This window comes from Tympanuchus pallidicinctus, unplaced genomic scaffold (assembly GCF_026119805.1).
Source record: "Tympanuchus pallidicinctus isolate F22 unplaced genomic scaffold, pur_lepc_1.0 scaffold7, whole genome shotgun sequence".
Taxonomy (NCBI): Eukaryota; Metazoa; Chordata; class Aves; order Galliformes; family Phasianidae; genus Tympanuchus; species Tympanuchus pallidicinctus.
Window position 1 is genome coordinate 17,729,769 of NW_026294791.1, and position 13,577 is coordinate 17,743,345.

A 13,577-nucleotide genomic window follows, 5' to 3' on the forward strand; every position below is an offset into this window, starting at 1 on the left:
ATAAAACTATCTGATACAAATATTTACCACTGTATCATCTATTGAAAATGAGGCCAACCAAAATGTCGTTTTCAAGGAAGACATTTTCCTTTCCCTAAATATGTTATTTTTGACATTTTTAGATAGACTCTTACAGAAAGTACTTTGTGGGGATATCTCCATCTATAAAACAATAAATAGCTTCTGATTTCATTGCAGAGTTCTAGCTGTGTGAAGAGGAAAGTTGTTGTCAGAGTAAGTAACCCTTCCACTGCTTTGCAGGATTATTATCCAAATTATGCCTAATTTGTCATAATTATCCCTATTTTTTTCCCAAATTGTGTTTGACCTAATTAATGTTCTTGTGTTTAAAGATAAACTAAAATAAAAGAGCTTGTCCATTTACTCTTTTTGGATGTCTTATTTTAAGGTGTGTGTGTGTACATGCCTATCATATATATAATATGAAAAAAATACCTGACATGGAAACTTGTTATGAGATACAGGGCAACTCAAATTTCTGTCCTTCAAGAAGCACATACAGAATTCCTCTGAGCTATGATTAGTTGAAATTAATGAGTTTTGCAAATAGAGGGCAGTCAAGACATAGCTGAAGATATAATAATGAAGTAAAAACATAGTGCTTGGAAATTTGTTGTGCTTTCTGTTATATGAAGGACATACAGATACAGTATTATATACCTTCCAGTCGTATTGCAGTAGTCTACAAAAATTGAGCAAATTATCTTTTATAATAAGGCATTTCTACTCACTATGTGCATTAATGATCTGGAGTAATTATAAATAATAAGTACAGGAAAAAAAAAGGCTTATGGCTAGGCTCTTAATATCAAATGTCTCTCTTCTTACAGGATACATCACATGTTTTAAGCAGAAGAGATTATGATGTCCAGGTAACCATACTCATTACTTTTTATGAACTACTGGTGTTACAGCTACTTTAGTGTACATACTAAAAGAAGCATAAAAATTCAGCTTTTCTAACAGATTATTCTGTTTAGAGCTAGGTAGTTCTTTTCCAGTAGAACTGTGTATTTTACTTTATTACCCTCACTGAAAAATGAGTAATTTCTCATTACTTTACAGAATGAATCCTCTACTTCAAACAACAGCCACACTAACTACCAGGTAATAACACAGTGTCTACTGCGTCATCTTATTGCAGGAATCTTCCTCATAAGTTATATTTCAATTTCTGAAAATTGATTTCCACTAATTTATCTGTATTTGGCAATTTTTTTCCATACTGTTAGAATTTTACAGAAATGAATAATGATAACGGGCCCAGAATATAACACCTTCTGTGTTCCTACACTTAATAAATAATAAATCCTTACGCAAAATAAATAGTTTCAAAATCTGATTTTTAGAAACAAAAGCTAGTGAAGGATAATGGTCAGATATATATTCATGTTTCATCTGGAATTTGGTAACAAGATACATGTTGTGACTTCTGTTGCAAAAGTCTTCATGTTTTGTAGTGCTACCTATCAGTTTCTTGGAGGTCTGTACTCCCACTGTGCCCAGCACTAAATAGATACAACATTAGCGTAGTCCTTTGTTTCAAGGAGTTTAAGTTGATAATACTAAGATCCATGAGTTCCAATGAGTAGTACTTCTTTTTCATTAGTTTCCCTGGCATCCATTTGGTATGTATTTTACCCAGTCACTAAATAATTTATTTGTGAAATTTAATTGAGAAACATTAATTTAAATGTGAAAATTTACATTTTTGTAATGTTCCAAAGTTCTGAATGGATAATTTTGTTTAGTGTGGGGAAGTCATACAAAGGTTGTGGCCTTACATCTCACTGCAGTATTTTTAAGTCATTGAATTCTTTTCCTAGACATACTTTAGATCTGATGAAATGCTTCTATAAAAATGATTGTTTTCTTCACAGGGTGGATCGTTCATTGCAACTGGTGGTGGATCAAGTGGTCAGGTTAGATATTTCTCTATTGTTATCTGGTGTTGTCCAGATATCTTCTTGGTAATTTAACTAATTAAACTCAGGAGTTAAAGCTTACGTGCACTAATTTTGCAATGGAACTTTGGTTATATTACAGATTAAATTGTAAATTAAATGACCCTGTTCAGATTACATTTATTTGAAATGGCTCCATGAAATTGCTTTTTAACACTTTAAATTTCACGCATGGCTTATCAGTAAATGAATGCTGGTACTCTTGACTTCCCAGATTGCTCTCTTGATGAAGCATCTAAAATTGAGACAGCACTGAGAGATGTCATGTCAGTTTAACTTCTAAAGCTAACATTAAATATCTAAAACTATGCTGCCCTCTTATTCTTTTCAGTTGTAGGAAAGTCACAGCTACTTTGCAGTCCTCTGATCATTCTTCCTCTAAATATAGTTTGGCATATGAAGTAAGGCATCATTTCAAATTTCCATACATCAGCAACAGTTTCATTGTTTTTCTTTATAGGGTGGTTGCATTTGTCCTGATGGAAGCAGTGGTGTTAGACAGGTGATTCTTTTTCCTTAATTTATACTTACATCTACATAATAGAATATTTTAAATTAATCACCTTGTAATTATGGACACAGGTAAAACCAATTATTGATAATTTCCTAAGTATAGATAGAATTATATACAATGAAATGTAACTTTTGTTGTAAATGTGGCTTTTACTTTAAGTATGTAATTACCATTTGGCCACTAACTTTCTTTATCTGTACTTGGTAACACAAATGCTGTCTGTTGACTGCTACATGCAAATTTTACATTACTGTCAAAAAACCATGTCAGTATGTCCCATAGTAACCACAAGAATTAATCGCATTCAGATTAGATTCCTTGTACTTCTCACTTATCTAATAAAATATTGTGGAAAAAATGTCAAAAATTGATAAATATTTCAAATGTTCATCTCTTAAATCAATATTTGAAGCATTTCTTTCTCATAAAGAGAATCACTGCAACTTCACATTCAGTGGCACTTGTCTCTCAGGCAGTGCCTCTGTGTCAGGAAAAGGCTAGGAATTTAACCTAGGAATTAAATGGATATTATGGCTGAACTGGTTTCATAGTGCAGGTAAAGGTTCTTTGTCAGTGAAGTGTACTTTCAGCTCTTGTTCTCCAAATACAAGTGGAGCAGTATAAAACAAGTATTAAAAGGCAAAGAATAGGCACATTTTAATGAATTTTTTAAAATGAGATTTATTAAGGTTTAAATGTGAATACTTTTTTTTTTTTTTTTCTTCAAGGGAAATAATGGTTTTTCTTATGTGGACTAGAAAATTTGTCATGCTGCAGTTATCCCACTTTTTCTCCATAGTTTTTCTAAAGACAAGAACTCAGTCTACAAATTCTCTGAGGAAGCAGCCCAACCATAATTTTCTTGTCTGTTCAGCACATGAAGCAAATGTATAAATAATAATAGATACAATGTACTGGTAAATAGTGTTTGTCATTTAAGCAGTGTGCTGAAAAATCTGATCAATATTGTTTACACTTCGGAAGCTAAATATATTAGCAAATACCAAAGACATGGTCAGGGCCATGATCTGTAACAGTGTAAAGTCTACCAGGCATAACATACTATTCTACAGGTAGAAAGACTTAGATGAAAAGGTATTACTTTTTACAGGTCATTTAACCTGAAAAGACCCAGGAACAGGTTTCTTCATTACTAATGAAAATTATCAGCCTTCTCTTTTAATAATTGCAGAAATGTTCCTTTGGAGAGAAAATATTTTGGAAGAAGAGAAACCAAGAATTAGACTCATTGACTTGAATGTCTGTTTGCAATAAAAATAACTTGTCTTTTTTTTATTTTTGTTATTTTCCCTTCAGGGAGCCCCTGGTTCTTCATACAGCACATATTCTGGTAACCAGGTAAACATTCAGATTAAGCATCCAATTCAGAAGCTTCATATCAAACCTTTCCAAAAGCAGTAGCAAATATTAACCAGTACCCATTCTGTCCTCTTCTGCACAGGGGGGATCTTCCTTCTACCATGGAGGATCCTATGGACAGGTAGTTGTTCATCTAACCTTGTTAGGAAAACCCAGATCCCCATTATTCTGATTTCTAGTCTACCAGTACCATGGGAGCTGCAGAATATTGTAATCACAGACCAGACAAAAGTCTTTTAGAGAGGCTAAGTTACATCAACCCTAAAGCACCTAGCAGTGTGAAGTTTGACAGAATAGTATGCAATACAGAACAGTATGTGCAGTTTCTTGCAGAAATCATATTTTATTGGGTTGCAAAAATTGCTGCCAGAAGATTTCTTCTATTTTAATAATATTGATCTTAATTTTCATTTAGATACTAAAGATTCATTCAAAACTAGGAGAAAGGGTATAAAATGAAAATCAGGTGCATTCATCTTACCTGCAAGAAAATAGCTGGTCTGTTGTTTTCCTTTCAGGGAGGCCCAGGTTATTCCCACAGCTCTTATTCTGGAAACCAGGTAAATATTCTGGTTGCTGTACCAGCATAGGAGAAGTCTAGGCATCTTTACTGATCAGACATTTAAAGTATAAAACAATAACTTAATGTTTTGTGTACAGGGAGGACCTTCCTACTCTCCTGGTGGATCTTATGGACAGGTAAGATTTCTTCCTCTCTTGTAAAGTCAACAGAGACTCAGTATCTTCATTCCTATGCTCCCCATGTGTAGAGAGTGTCGGGAAACACCCTACTTAATTCCCAACAAATTAATCAACCATAATGTAAACTACAATATGAAGTCTGCCAGGGAAAACAAAAACAACAACAACAGAAACAAAACTAAATTGTGTTTAGAAATTCCTAAGAGTTGTCTCATTTTGCTGAGAATATTATTGCTATAAAGTTTCTTGTTCTTTAACAATTTTATCCTAAATTGAAGATCAGGTACATTTATTTGTAGCATCCTATTTGCAAGAAAATAGGTGGTCCATATTTTCTTTTCAGAGATTCCCAAGTTCTTCACACAGTGCATATTCTGGTAACCAGGTAAACATTCAGATTAAGCACCCTATCCGTCTCAGACCTTTCTGGAAGGAGTAGACAAACATAAACTAGTAATGCATTCTGTCCTCTTCTGCACAGGAGGGATCTTCCTTCTACCATGGAGGATTCTATGGACAGGTAGTTGTTCATCTACCCAAGGATAACCCAGATCCCCATTATCTTGATTTCTAGTCTACCAGTACCATGGGAGCTGCAGAATATTGTAATCACAGACCAGACAAAAGTCTTTTAGAGAGGCTAAGTTATATCAACCCTAAAGCACCTAGCAGTGTGAAGTTTGACAGAATAGTATGCAATACAGAACAGTATGTGCAGTTTCTTGCAGAAATCATATTTTATTGGGTTGCGGAAATTGCTGCCAGAAGATTTCTTCTACTTTAATAATATTGATCTTAATTTTCATTTAGATACTAAAGATTAACTCAAAACTAGGAGAAAGTGTATATAATGAAAATCAGGTGCATTCATCTTACCTGCAAGAAAATAGCTGGTCTGTTGTTTTCCTTTCAGGGAGGCCCAGGTTATTCCCACAGCTCTTATTCTGGAAACCAGGTAAATATTCTGGTTGCTGTACCAGCATAGGAGAAGTCTAGGCATCTTTACTGATCAGACATTTAAACTGCAAAACAATAACTTAATGTTTTGTGTACAGGGAGGACCTTCCTACTCTCCTGGTGGATCTTATGGACAGGTAAGATTTCTTCCTCTCTTGTAAAGTCATTGAATTGCAGAATCGGAAGGGACTAAAAGAGATCATGGAGTCCTACTGTCCAGTCAGCACAGACTTCCATAAGTCTGAGATTAAAAAGATTGCACTTTCTATTTTCTGTTCAGGGAGGTTCTTCTGTCAGTGATAACGGAAGTGAATCCTATGGTCAGGTAAATCCTCTTTTTTTTTTTTTTTTTTTTTTTTTTTTTTTTTAATATTATATATATATATTCTATATTTTGACTCTCATGTTTTAACAAAGATATATTTTTTTTAAGGAGTGAAATTACATATACTCTATATCCTGGAAGTTTACAGGAGAGTATGCAAAAAGTGAGGTGTTTCCAATGGTTGCAGCTTGATCACGACAAAACTAACTAGAACTTTGCATGTGACAGAGGATTTGGAACTGGATGACCTTTAATGTTCTTTCCAGCCCAAGCCGTTCTATGAACTTTGAGTTATCAGCCAGATGAAAGTCTCTGCCAAATTGGAAATACAGTTAGTTCTAAGAATTTGCTAAATTAGTATGTTAAAATTAGTTTCTTACAGGGATATATGACTGAGTTGCTCAATATGCATTCTGAGAACTCAGTAAGTATTTGTAGATTTTAAATCTCCCCAGAAAAAGATGCCTACAGTTGTATGCTTCTACAATGAAATCTCTGTTTGCAATGTGAAAATGATTTGTGTTATCTGAACAGGATGGATCTTCCGCATATGGTGGCATTGGACCTTATGGTCAGGTAAATATAATTTATTTTATGCATCAAAAGCTGAAGGTTGGTTGCTGGTTCTTACGTGTACTGCCTTCTGTATTTCAATTATTTTTAGTGATGACCGTCTGATACTTTCTCTTTCTCTTTTACTTCGATTTACTTATCTACAACTCCTAATATTTTCAGTAATGGAGGGAAGGTGGTGCACTATATGCTATATGCACTCTCCTCCTTAATATGCTACTGTCAGTCCTCTTATCAGTACTTTTTTTTTTTTTTGTCTTAATGTTTTTGCATCAGCTCATTCAAAGGAGAAAGTAATTTGTGAATTTACTTGACACACCTTATTGTGCAGAAGCCCAAGGGGAATGGACATACTGTTTATAAGTCTGTATTTATTGATGTGGACTTTATTATAAAACCATTTCATAGGGACTACTATTTTTTTTTTTTTTTTTTGGTAAGCAATATGTTTTAACCACCCAAAGACATGTAAAATCATTTATTTAAAAATAAGACATAATCTAGGAGCTTTTCTTGAAAAGATTTTTTTATTGCTACTTATATTGTAGATCCTACAAACAAATCATAGAAAATGAGTTTTTTGAATGTAAAGAATAGTTTATTTCCACAAATCAACTTTATCTAAAATGTTTCCTGAAAGAGAACATATTGACAAGAAAGTTTTATTCTGTTCTTGTATGCGTGTGTTATTGTTGTTTCTTAACCTTCTCTGTTTAAGCAGTAGGTAAAGTAGTATATCTTTTAATTTTCTTTTAATGTGTTTCTACTATTTTGCAGGATTCACCTGCCATGGGAGTTAGTGAATCTGATTACAGTGTAAGCAATCCTACTCAAGTAAATTAATCTCAAAATTTACTGCCTTTTGAATTCACTAGGTGCTAATGTGGACCTTTACCTATCTCATAACCTTCAAGAGTTCTTTTACAGCATATTCTAATAATCTGTGTTGATTAGTAAGTTTCTGTAAGAACTTCTTGAAATAATTGTTGTCTCTATAGATTATTTAGAATTCCATTTTCTTTTATGTCTTTTTCTTATTTTAAAGTATGTTAAGGACTTGACACATGAACTTTACAACAGTTCTGATTTGTAACAATCATACATTTTTTTTATATTGCTTATTAGAAGTAGCATGTGCTAGGGAACCTCTTTTCCTTTATTTCATGTTTTCTGACAAAGTTCCACATTAGTATATGCTCACAATATACAAAACAACCAAAAACAATGGATTATAATAAGACCTCATTTCTTTATTACTCTGTATTGAATATCTAACTGAGAAAAAATAAATGCCACTCCCAGAATTGAACAGACAGTGAAAGAATGCTGCTTATCCTACAGCCTCCAAATTTAACTGTCCCAACAAGTCACACAAACAAAGCAGTAGTTTTTGTCACCTTCTACGTAAACAAAACTGAAGTATTTGCATGAAAAATCTGGATTCTAATATTTTACAGGATTCCACCTCGCCATCTTACAACCGTCAGAGTGAACGGGTAAGCACTTCTTCATGTTACTGTGTTCTCTGCCCCAATGCTTTTAAGGACTGGCAAGTACTGGCTACTTGAATGCAGCTTGTGTGGAAGCTGATATGGCAGTCTTCAGACAAAGTCCTCAAGCTAAGGCACAGAGGGAATGAGGCTAGGGCTGAAGTGGCTAAGGACTATGAAAAATCCCAGCCAATGGCTGAAGTGTACTCTTCAATCTCAGACTCACCACTACAAACACCATGCCACAATTTACTTGTTCAGGTTCCTGTGCATTTTTGCTCATGGTCTTGCTGCAAAAGGCTTCCATACTATAGCATGTCCAGCATTTATTCTATGCAAAACCCTGTGCTTTCTCGTGCTTCATGCTGTTTTATGAGGACTTCCATTTTCCTCCCATTTTTACTTGGCACTCATTTTATTAATTCATATGAGAATTTAGTGACTGGGAAATGATTTTGATGGATGTACAAGAAATTGTCATTATGTCAAAAATATCTTGTCACCAAAAGACCATTTAACAACAGGGACAAAGAGGCATGTGCTGTTCTATGTAGAAAGAAATTTTTCTTTTTCTTGAGCAGTCCATGAGAGAAAATTAAGGAGTGTGGAGACATAAGAAAGAACATTCAGCTTCCATCATGATCTTTCCATAATACAAAAGAAAGGAAGTCTTGGTTTTTTTTCATGTACTTTCAATACATTTTTCCAGGATTTTTATTCCCCTGGAGGCAGCCAGTCAGGTGGACATGTAAGCATCTATTTTATTCATTATTTGCAGTTCCCTCCCCAAGTGGCAGTTCTATTAAAAGTGATCCTGACAAGTAAATTATGCCTATTTGTCTACTTCTAGAATTTCTCATGACATCTGTAATCATATCTTGTGAAAGAAATGATAAATTTTATGAAAAACTATTTTATAAAAATGTGTATACAAGTATTCAGCAACACAATCTTGTTTTCTAGAAGCCATTATAAACAGAAATAAATAGAGTCTATTTTTGCAGGGATTATCTTCTCAAGGTGGTGGCTATTCTGGTGGACAGGTAAATACTAACATTCTGTATTTTTCACTTGAAGTATCTGTTGCACACACACATAGAAAGATTATTCTGCATTACAGAAAATTTTTTTATGAGGAATATTTTTTTGTGTGTATGTTTAAATACTTCTTCCTTGTATAGCTTTATATATAAATCCAAGTGTAAGCAGTGCTACACTATGCTAACATGGAATGAATGGCATTCTGATGTTAAGAAACAAATGAAAGTGATAAATATTATTTATAATGTGCATCTTTAACATACAAAGTAAATATTTTTATTTTTTTCAGGGCTCGTTCTCATCAGGAACCAACCAGTATGGTGGGCAGGTGGGAAATTTATTTTTTTTTAATCTCCCCCAGTACATGTTTCAAGAAAATATTGTAGAATTGATAATGCCCAATTTTTTGTACTTTTTTTTTTTTTCTTTAGACAAGAGTAGATTCATAATCTTATAGATTATTTCAAACACAGTTTGTAGAGTAAAAGATAATATATTTTGGTCAGACAAGTCAATCTTAAAGATGATCATATAAATAAAAATATAACCATTTTACAGGGTTCACCTTCAAGAGGCAGCCAATCTGGTGGACAGGTATGCTTTATGTTCTCAACGCCATTCAGCCCTGCTAGTATTACAGGCACTCTCAGTTCGCCTTCTGTAGCTTTGCTTCATAAGAAGTGCTTTTCCTCACCGCTGTCCTTCTTGCCCACAGCCCAAGTAGTATGCTGTTCTCTTCTGACGTGTCACTCAGAGATCCCAGAGGCTCAGAGTAGCCATCTGTCTGAATGTCAGTTGTCTTTATCTTCATACCTTCTTCATCCATGTTGCGTTTGAGACACCGAATGGCAAACCTCAGCCATGTCTTATTTTTATCAGATTAGAAAGCATCTTGCAGGCCTCCACTGAAAGTAATCCTTAGTGTTTTCCACAACATCTGTAGCATGTATGAGTTCTGCATGTATTCCAGCTACTTTAGCTTCTTTTAGGGGAGGGAAACAACAAATTATTTTTCTGTAGCACTCAAACTTTTCATTTCCCTTTTGATGAGTTCAGTTCATAAGGTAATGATTGTAGATAACAAATTTAAAGATAAAATTAGAAAGTTTTACCCCATCAGAGCAGTAAGTGCAGGAAAAGTTGCAGACAATGAAAAGAATAAAAATAGATTATGTTCTAGAATGCACTTTTGAGCAGATATGAATGTAACTTTGTTTGCATAACTGGATTTGCTTATGAAATAACTTGAATTGTAACCAGAGTCCATTTTGGTACTGTTCTTGAGAACTCAAAATATTTTCTGCATTCTTTACAGGGTGGATGTGATTGCTCTGGTGTAAGTTCTGTAAGTGTTATTTGTTTATTGTATGTTTTTGTTTTTTTTATTGTTATGTTTTTATACGTACATGTATGTGTAAGAGAATGTTTATATGATTTGGAAAATTATCTGTAGGCCTATTTATTTCTAAGTTATTTAATTATCTATTTGAATGTACTGTTCAAATTTATATTCATTATGCCTTTGGTAACAATATGCATCACTGACATGATAGAGTCTGTTTCTTATGCCGAGATTTCACATGTCTACAGCTGACAGCATGATGTATTCTCTGAAAAATGGCTGTCTATTGCTATGAAAGTATTTATAGAAATGTATATATACTTCTCCAAAATAAATAACTAAATATTTTAAAGAAAGGTAGTAATGATTTTCCTCTAGAGTATTTGAAATCTGTTAAATACAGTAATATATGGTTTTCAAAGCAAGTAGTATGTGGTCAATCATCCTGCTGTATATAAAGGACATTTGCACACTTTGGGTGGAATTCTTGTTTTCTAGGTAATCAGTTATGGGTAGATACGAAGCAATTCTTTACGATTTACAGTCTTACAGGGCACAGAAAGACTATTGGCTATCTTGGCAAATTACTGAAAGTGAAATTTAAGTGTAACTCAAGTTCAGATTGTCATGTTCTTTCTTTAAAGGAACACAGAAGAGACATTCTAAGGTTTTGTTTCATTTTTTGTTTGATCAAAGACAAGGGCTAACTTTTTCTGTTGTTGCTTTTGTTGTTTTATTTTTCTCCTCCCCTACAGAGCGGATCATCTTCCTCACTCAGAAGTAATTCCTCTTCTAATGTAAGCAGTATTTATCAGCCTTTTAAGGGTACCCTGCGTTTGTTTTGTCAGTATAATAGAGAGATTAAAAAGAGTTAGCATTGAATAGTCATACACTTCTAAAAAATAACCCACTTCAGTTACTATAAAAAAATATACACAGAACATTTTTGCATCTCAGCTTGTCTTTCAATCTGAAATAGTGTTCATTCAAGCAGAAGTCTTTGAATGAAAAACATTTGGCAGAAACACAGGTGCATGTCAATATAATTATTTATTTAGGGAATCAGTACTACTGCCTTCTTTGAAATCATGTCAAATCATGTCTTATGGACACAGATTTTTGTTTGTATTCCTTTTCCGTCACTCATTGCAAGAAAAAGATTAGCATTTCATAAGTCAGCAATTTCTTGATGTTAACCTCCTCGTACAAATGAGAACTCTTTTACAGGAGAGACCTGTTTAAGAATCTTCAGAATCTGTTCTGTTCCTCATGCTTTAGAAAGTCACACCAGTACATTACTGGCTCCATATGCATGGCACTTAAAGGAGAAAAAGCACTTGGATCTTTCTGTACCTAGCACTGAAATCTGTGTCATTATTTTCAGACTGCTAGTTGATATAAAGCCAGATTAGACTCAGCTACATGAGTGTACCATACAGAATTAATACTGTGTGATAAATAAAACTAGCCTTATGCTTTCTTGCAAGAAGGAAGAATGTGTATGTATCTACAGTCAGAAAGTAATTCTTATCCTTCATATTATTGATGGTGAGATGTGTTTTCTATGGAACTACCTGTTGGGTCTGAGGCATTTTTATACTGACTTGGCCATCTTCAGATGTCAGTCCTGAATCAGGGATTATGTGTAAGGAACGAGGGAACATAGTGGCTACGTATCAACAAGTACTGCAGATTTATGGAAACAGGTCTACAGAGTGGAATAGTGATTGCTCAGAAACTGATGTTCACATGTCTCAGGAAGTTAGATCTGATCCAATGAACCCAAATGTCAGTTTACTATTGGAAGGCAACCCTAGAGAACGTGCTGAAATTTAGTGTTATCTGAACAGCATCCAATTTATTGCCTCTGAGTACTCTTCCTGATGCAATCAAAATTGTAGGAACTAGAAACTATCAGGAATATTGTGTCAAAGTTGCACTCCTGATCCAGACTACAATGTATAGATGTTCCCAGTACTTCAGCAAGGAAAAGTGGCTTATGTGTACCTAAAATAGAGCTTAGATCTCCCCGGAATGTATGTTGCAGTCTATCTCAGAATGTTGTCTCTTAGTATCTTCTTTACAGTGCAGTTGGAAAGCCATTTTTGCAGACTAAGGATTCCTTATTAAGTATACATTATTGATAAGTGCTTAGCATGATGTACTAGCCACAAAACTGTCTCATTCCTTAGTGAGCTTAATAGATCTTGTGGAAAAGCAGCAGTACTCAAAATACAACTCTGCAAGAATGGATATTAAAAGATTTTTGTGAGTATGTTGTTTTAGCATGTTCACTAATTTTAAACTGAAAGGCATAAGCTACCTATCTTCCAGTCAGATTCTTTGAAGGAAAATAACTGATTTTTTTCAAAGGGACTGTGGAGGCAGCCATTCTGGTGGATAGGGGCACATAAAATTCTAGATGTATTAGAGAGATGTATGTACTACTGTCCTTCAAGAAGCCTTCCTTCAAAAAACTTCTGTTATGGAAAAATAACTGATTTATTTTTCTCAGGACACATCTTATTCTGGAGGAAGCCGTTACAGTAGCTATGTAAGTAATCGTTTTGAAAGAAGAGCCAGCTTGCCATTTTGAAGAAGTTTTGGTTTTGATGTGGGAACTTTATTTGAAGAACAAAAACTCAGTTAATGAAATTTGTCATTGAGTTTGATATGTCAAATAGTTGCCTTTATTTTTGTGGAACTTGCCTACTGTAGCTAATACAAAAAAAAACAAAACAGATGTGGTAAATAATGAATGGAAATACAGCATTTTAGATCTCAAGTCAACTTTCTTTCATTAAGAAAAACAAAAGATAAATCCATTCTTCCCTCTTCAAGGAGATTTCTTGCTGTCTGACGTGTCAATAAAATTACTTGATTTGATTTTCAGAGATCCCTTAATTAGCCAACCCTTTCTTGCTAACTTTGGCCTTGACATCCAGGTTTCCAAATAAATAAATGCCACTCTCCCAGAAGTGAGCAAAGACAGAACTTGAAGGAATGCTGCTTTATCCTCCAGCCTCCAAATTTAACTGTCCCAACAAGTCACACAAAGCAGTAGTTTTCATTGCCTTCTGCTTAGACAAAATTGAAATATTTGCCATGAAATATCTGGATTCTAATATTTTACAGGATTCCACCTCGCCATCTTACAACCGTCAGAATGAACGGGTAAGCACTTCTTCATGTTACTGTGTTCTCTGCCCCAATGCTTTTAAGGACTGACAAATACTGGCCACTTCAATTACAGCTTGTGTGGAAGCTG

The 13,577-nt window shown here is 34.2% G+C and overlaps 1 protein-coding gene across 1 annotated transcript in view; it reads left to right on the forward strand.

The window, feature by feature from the left end:
* LOC128072099 (hornerin-like) overlaps positions 1-13,577 on the forward strand; it is a 76,724-nt gene that overhangs the window by 53,004 nt on the left and 10,143 nt on the right. Inside the window, exons 39-60 of the mRNA XM_052665546.1 lie at positions 199-234; positions 852-893; positions 1,087-1,128; positions 1,902-1,943; positions 2,446-2,487; positions 3,817-3,858; positions 3,962-4,000; positions 4,398-4,439; positions 4,540-4,578; positions 5,637-5,675; positions 5,819-5,863; positions 6,398-6,439; positions 7,214-7,252; positions 7,894-7,932; positions 8,636-8,674; positions 8,931-8,969; positions 9,257-9,295; positions 9,526-9,561; positions 10,283-10,312; positions 11,065-11,106; positions 12,825-12,863; positions 13,445-13,483. Of these exons, the coding sequence (XP_052521506.1) occupies positions 199-234; positions 852-893; positions 1,087-1,128; positions 1,902-1,943; positions 2,446-2,487; positions 3,817-3,858; positions 3,962-4,000; positions 4,398-4,439; positions 4,540-4,578; positions 5,637-5,675; positions 5,819-5,863; positions 6,398-6,439; positions 7,214-7,252; positions 7,894-7,932; positions 8,636-8,674; positions 8,931-8,969; positions 9,257-9,295; positions 9,526-9,561; positions 10,283-10,312; positions 11,065-11,106; positions 12,825-12,863; positions 13,445-13,483 (873 nt within the window). The remainder of the gene's footprint in view (positions 1-198; positions 235-851; positions 894-1,086; positions 1,129-1,901; positions 1,944-2,445; positions 2,488-3,816; positions 3,859-3,961; positions 4,001-4,397; positions 4,440-4,539; positions 4,579-5,636; positions 5,676-5,818; positions 5,864-6,397; positions 6,440-7,213; positions 7,253-7,893; positions 7,933-8,635; positions 8,675-8,930; positions 8,970-9,256; positions 9,296-9,525; positions 9,562-10,282; positions 10,313-11,064; positions 11,107-12,824; positions 12,864-13,444; positions 13,484-13,577) is intronic.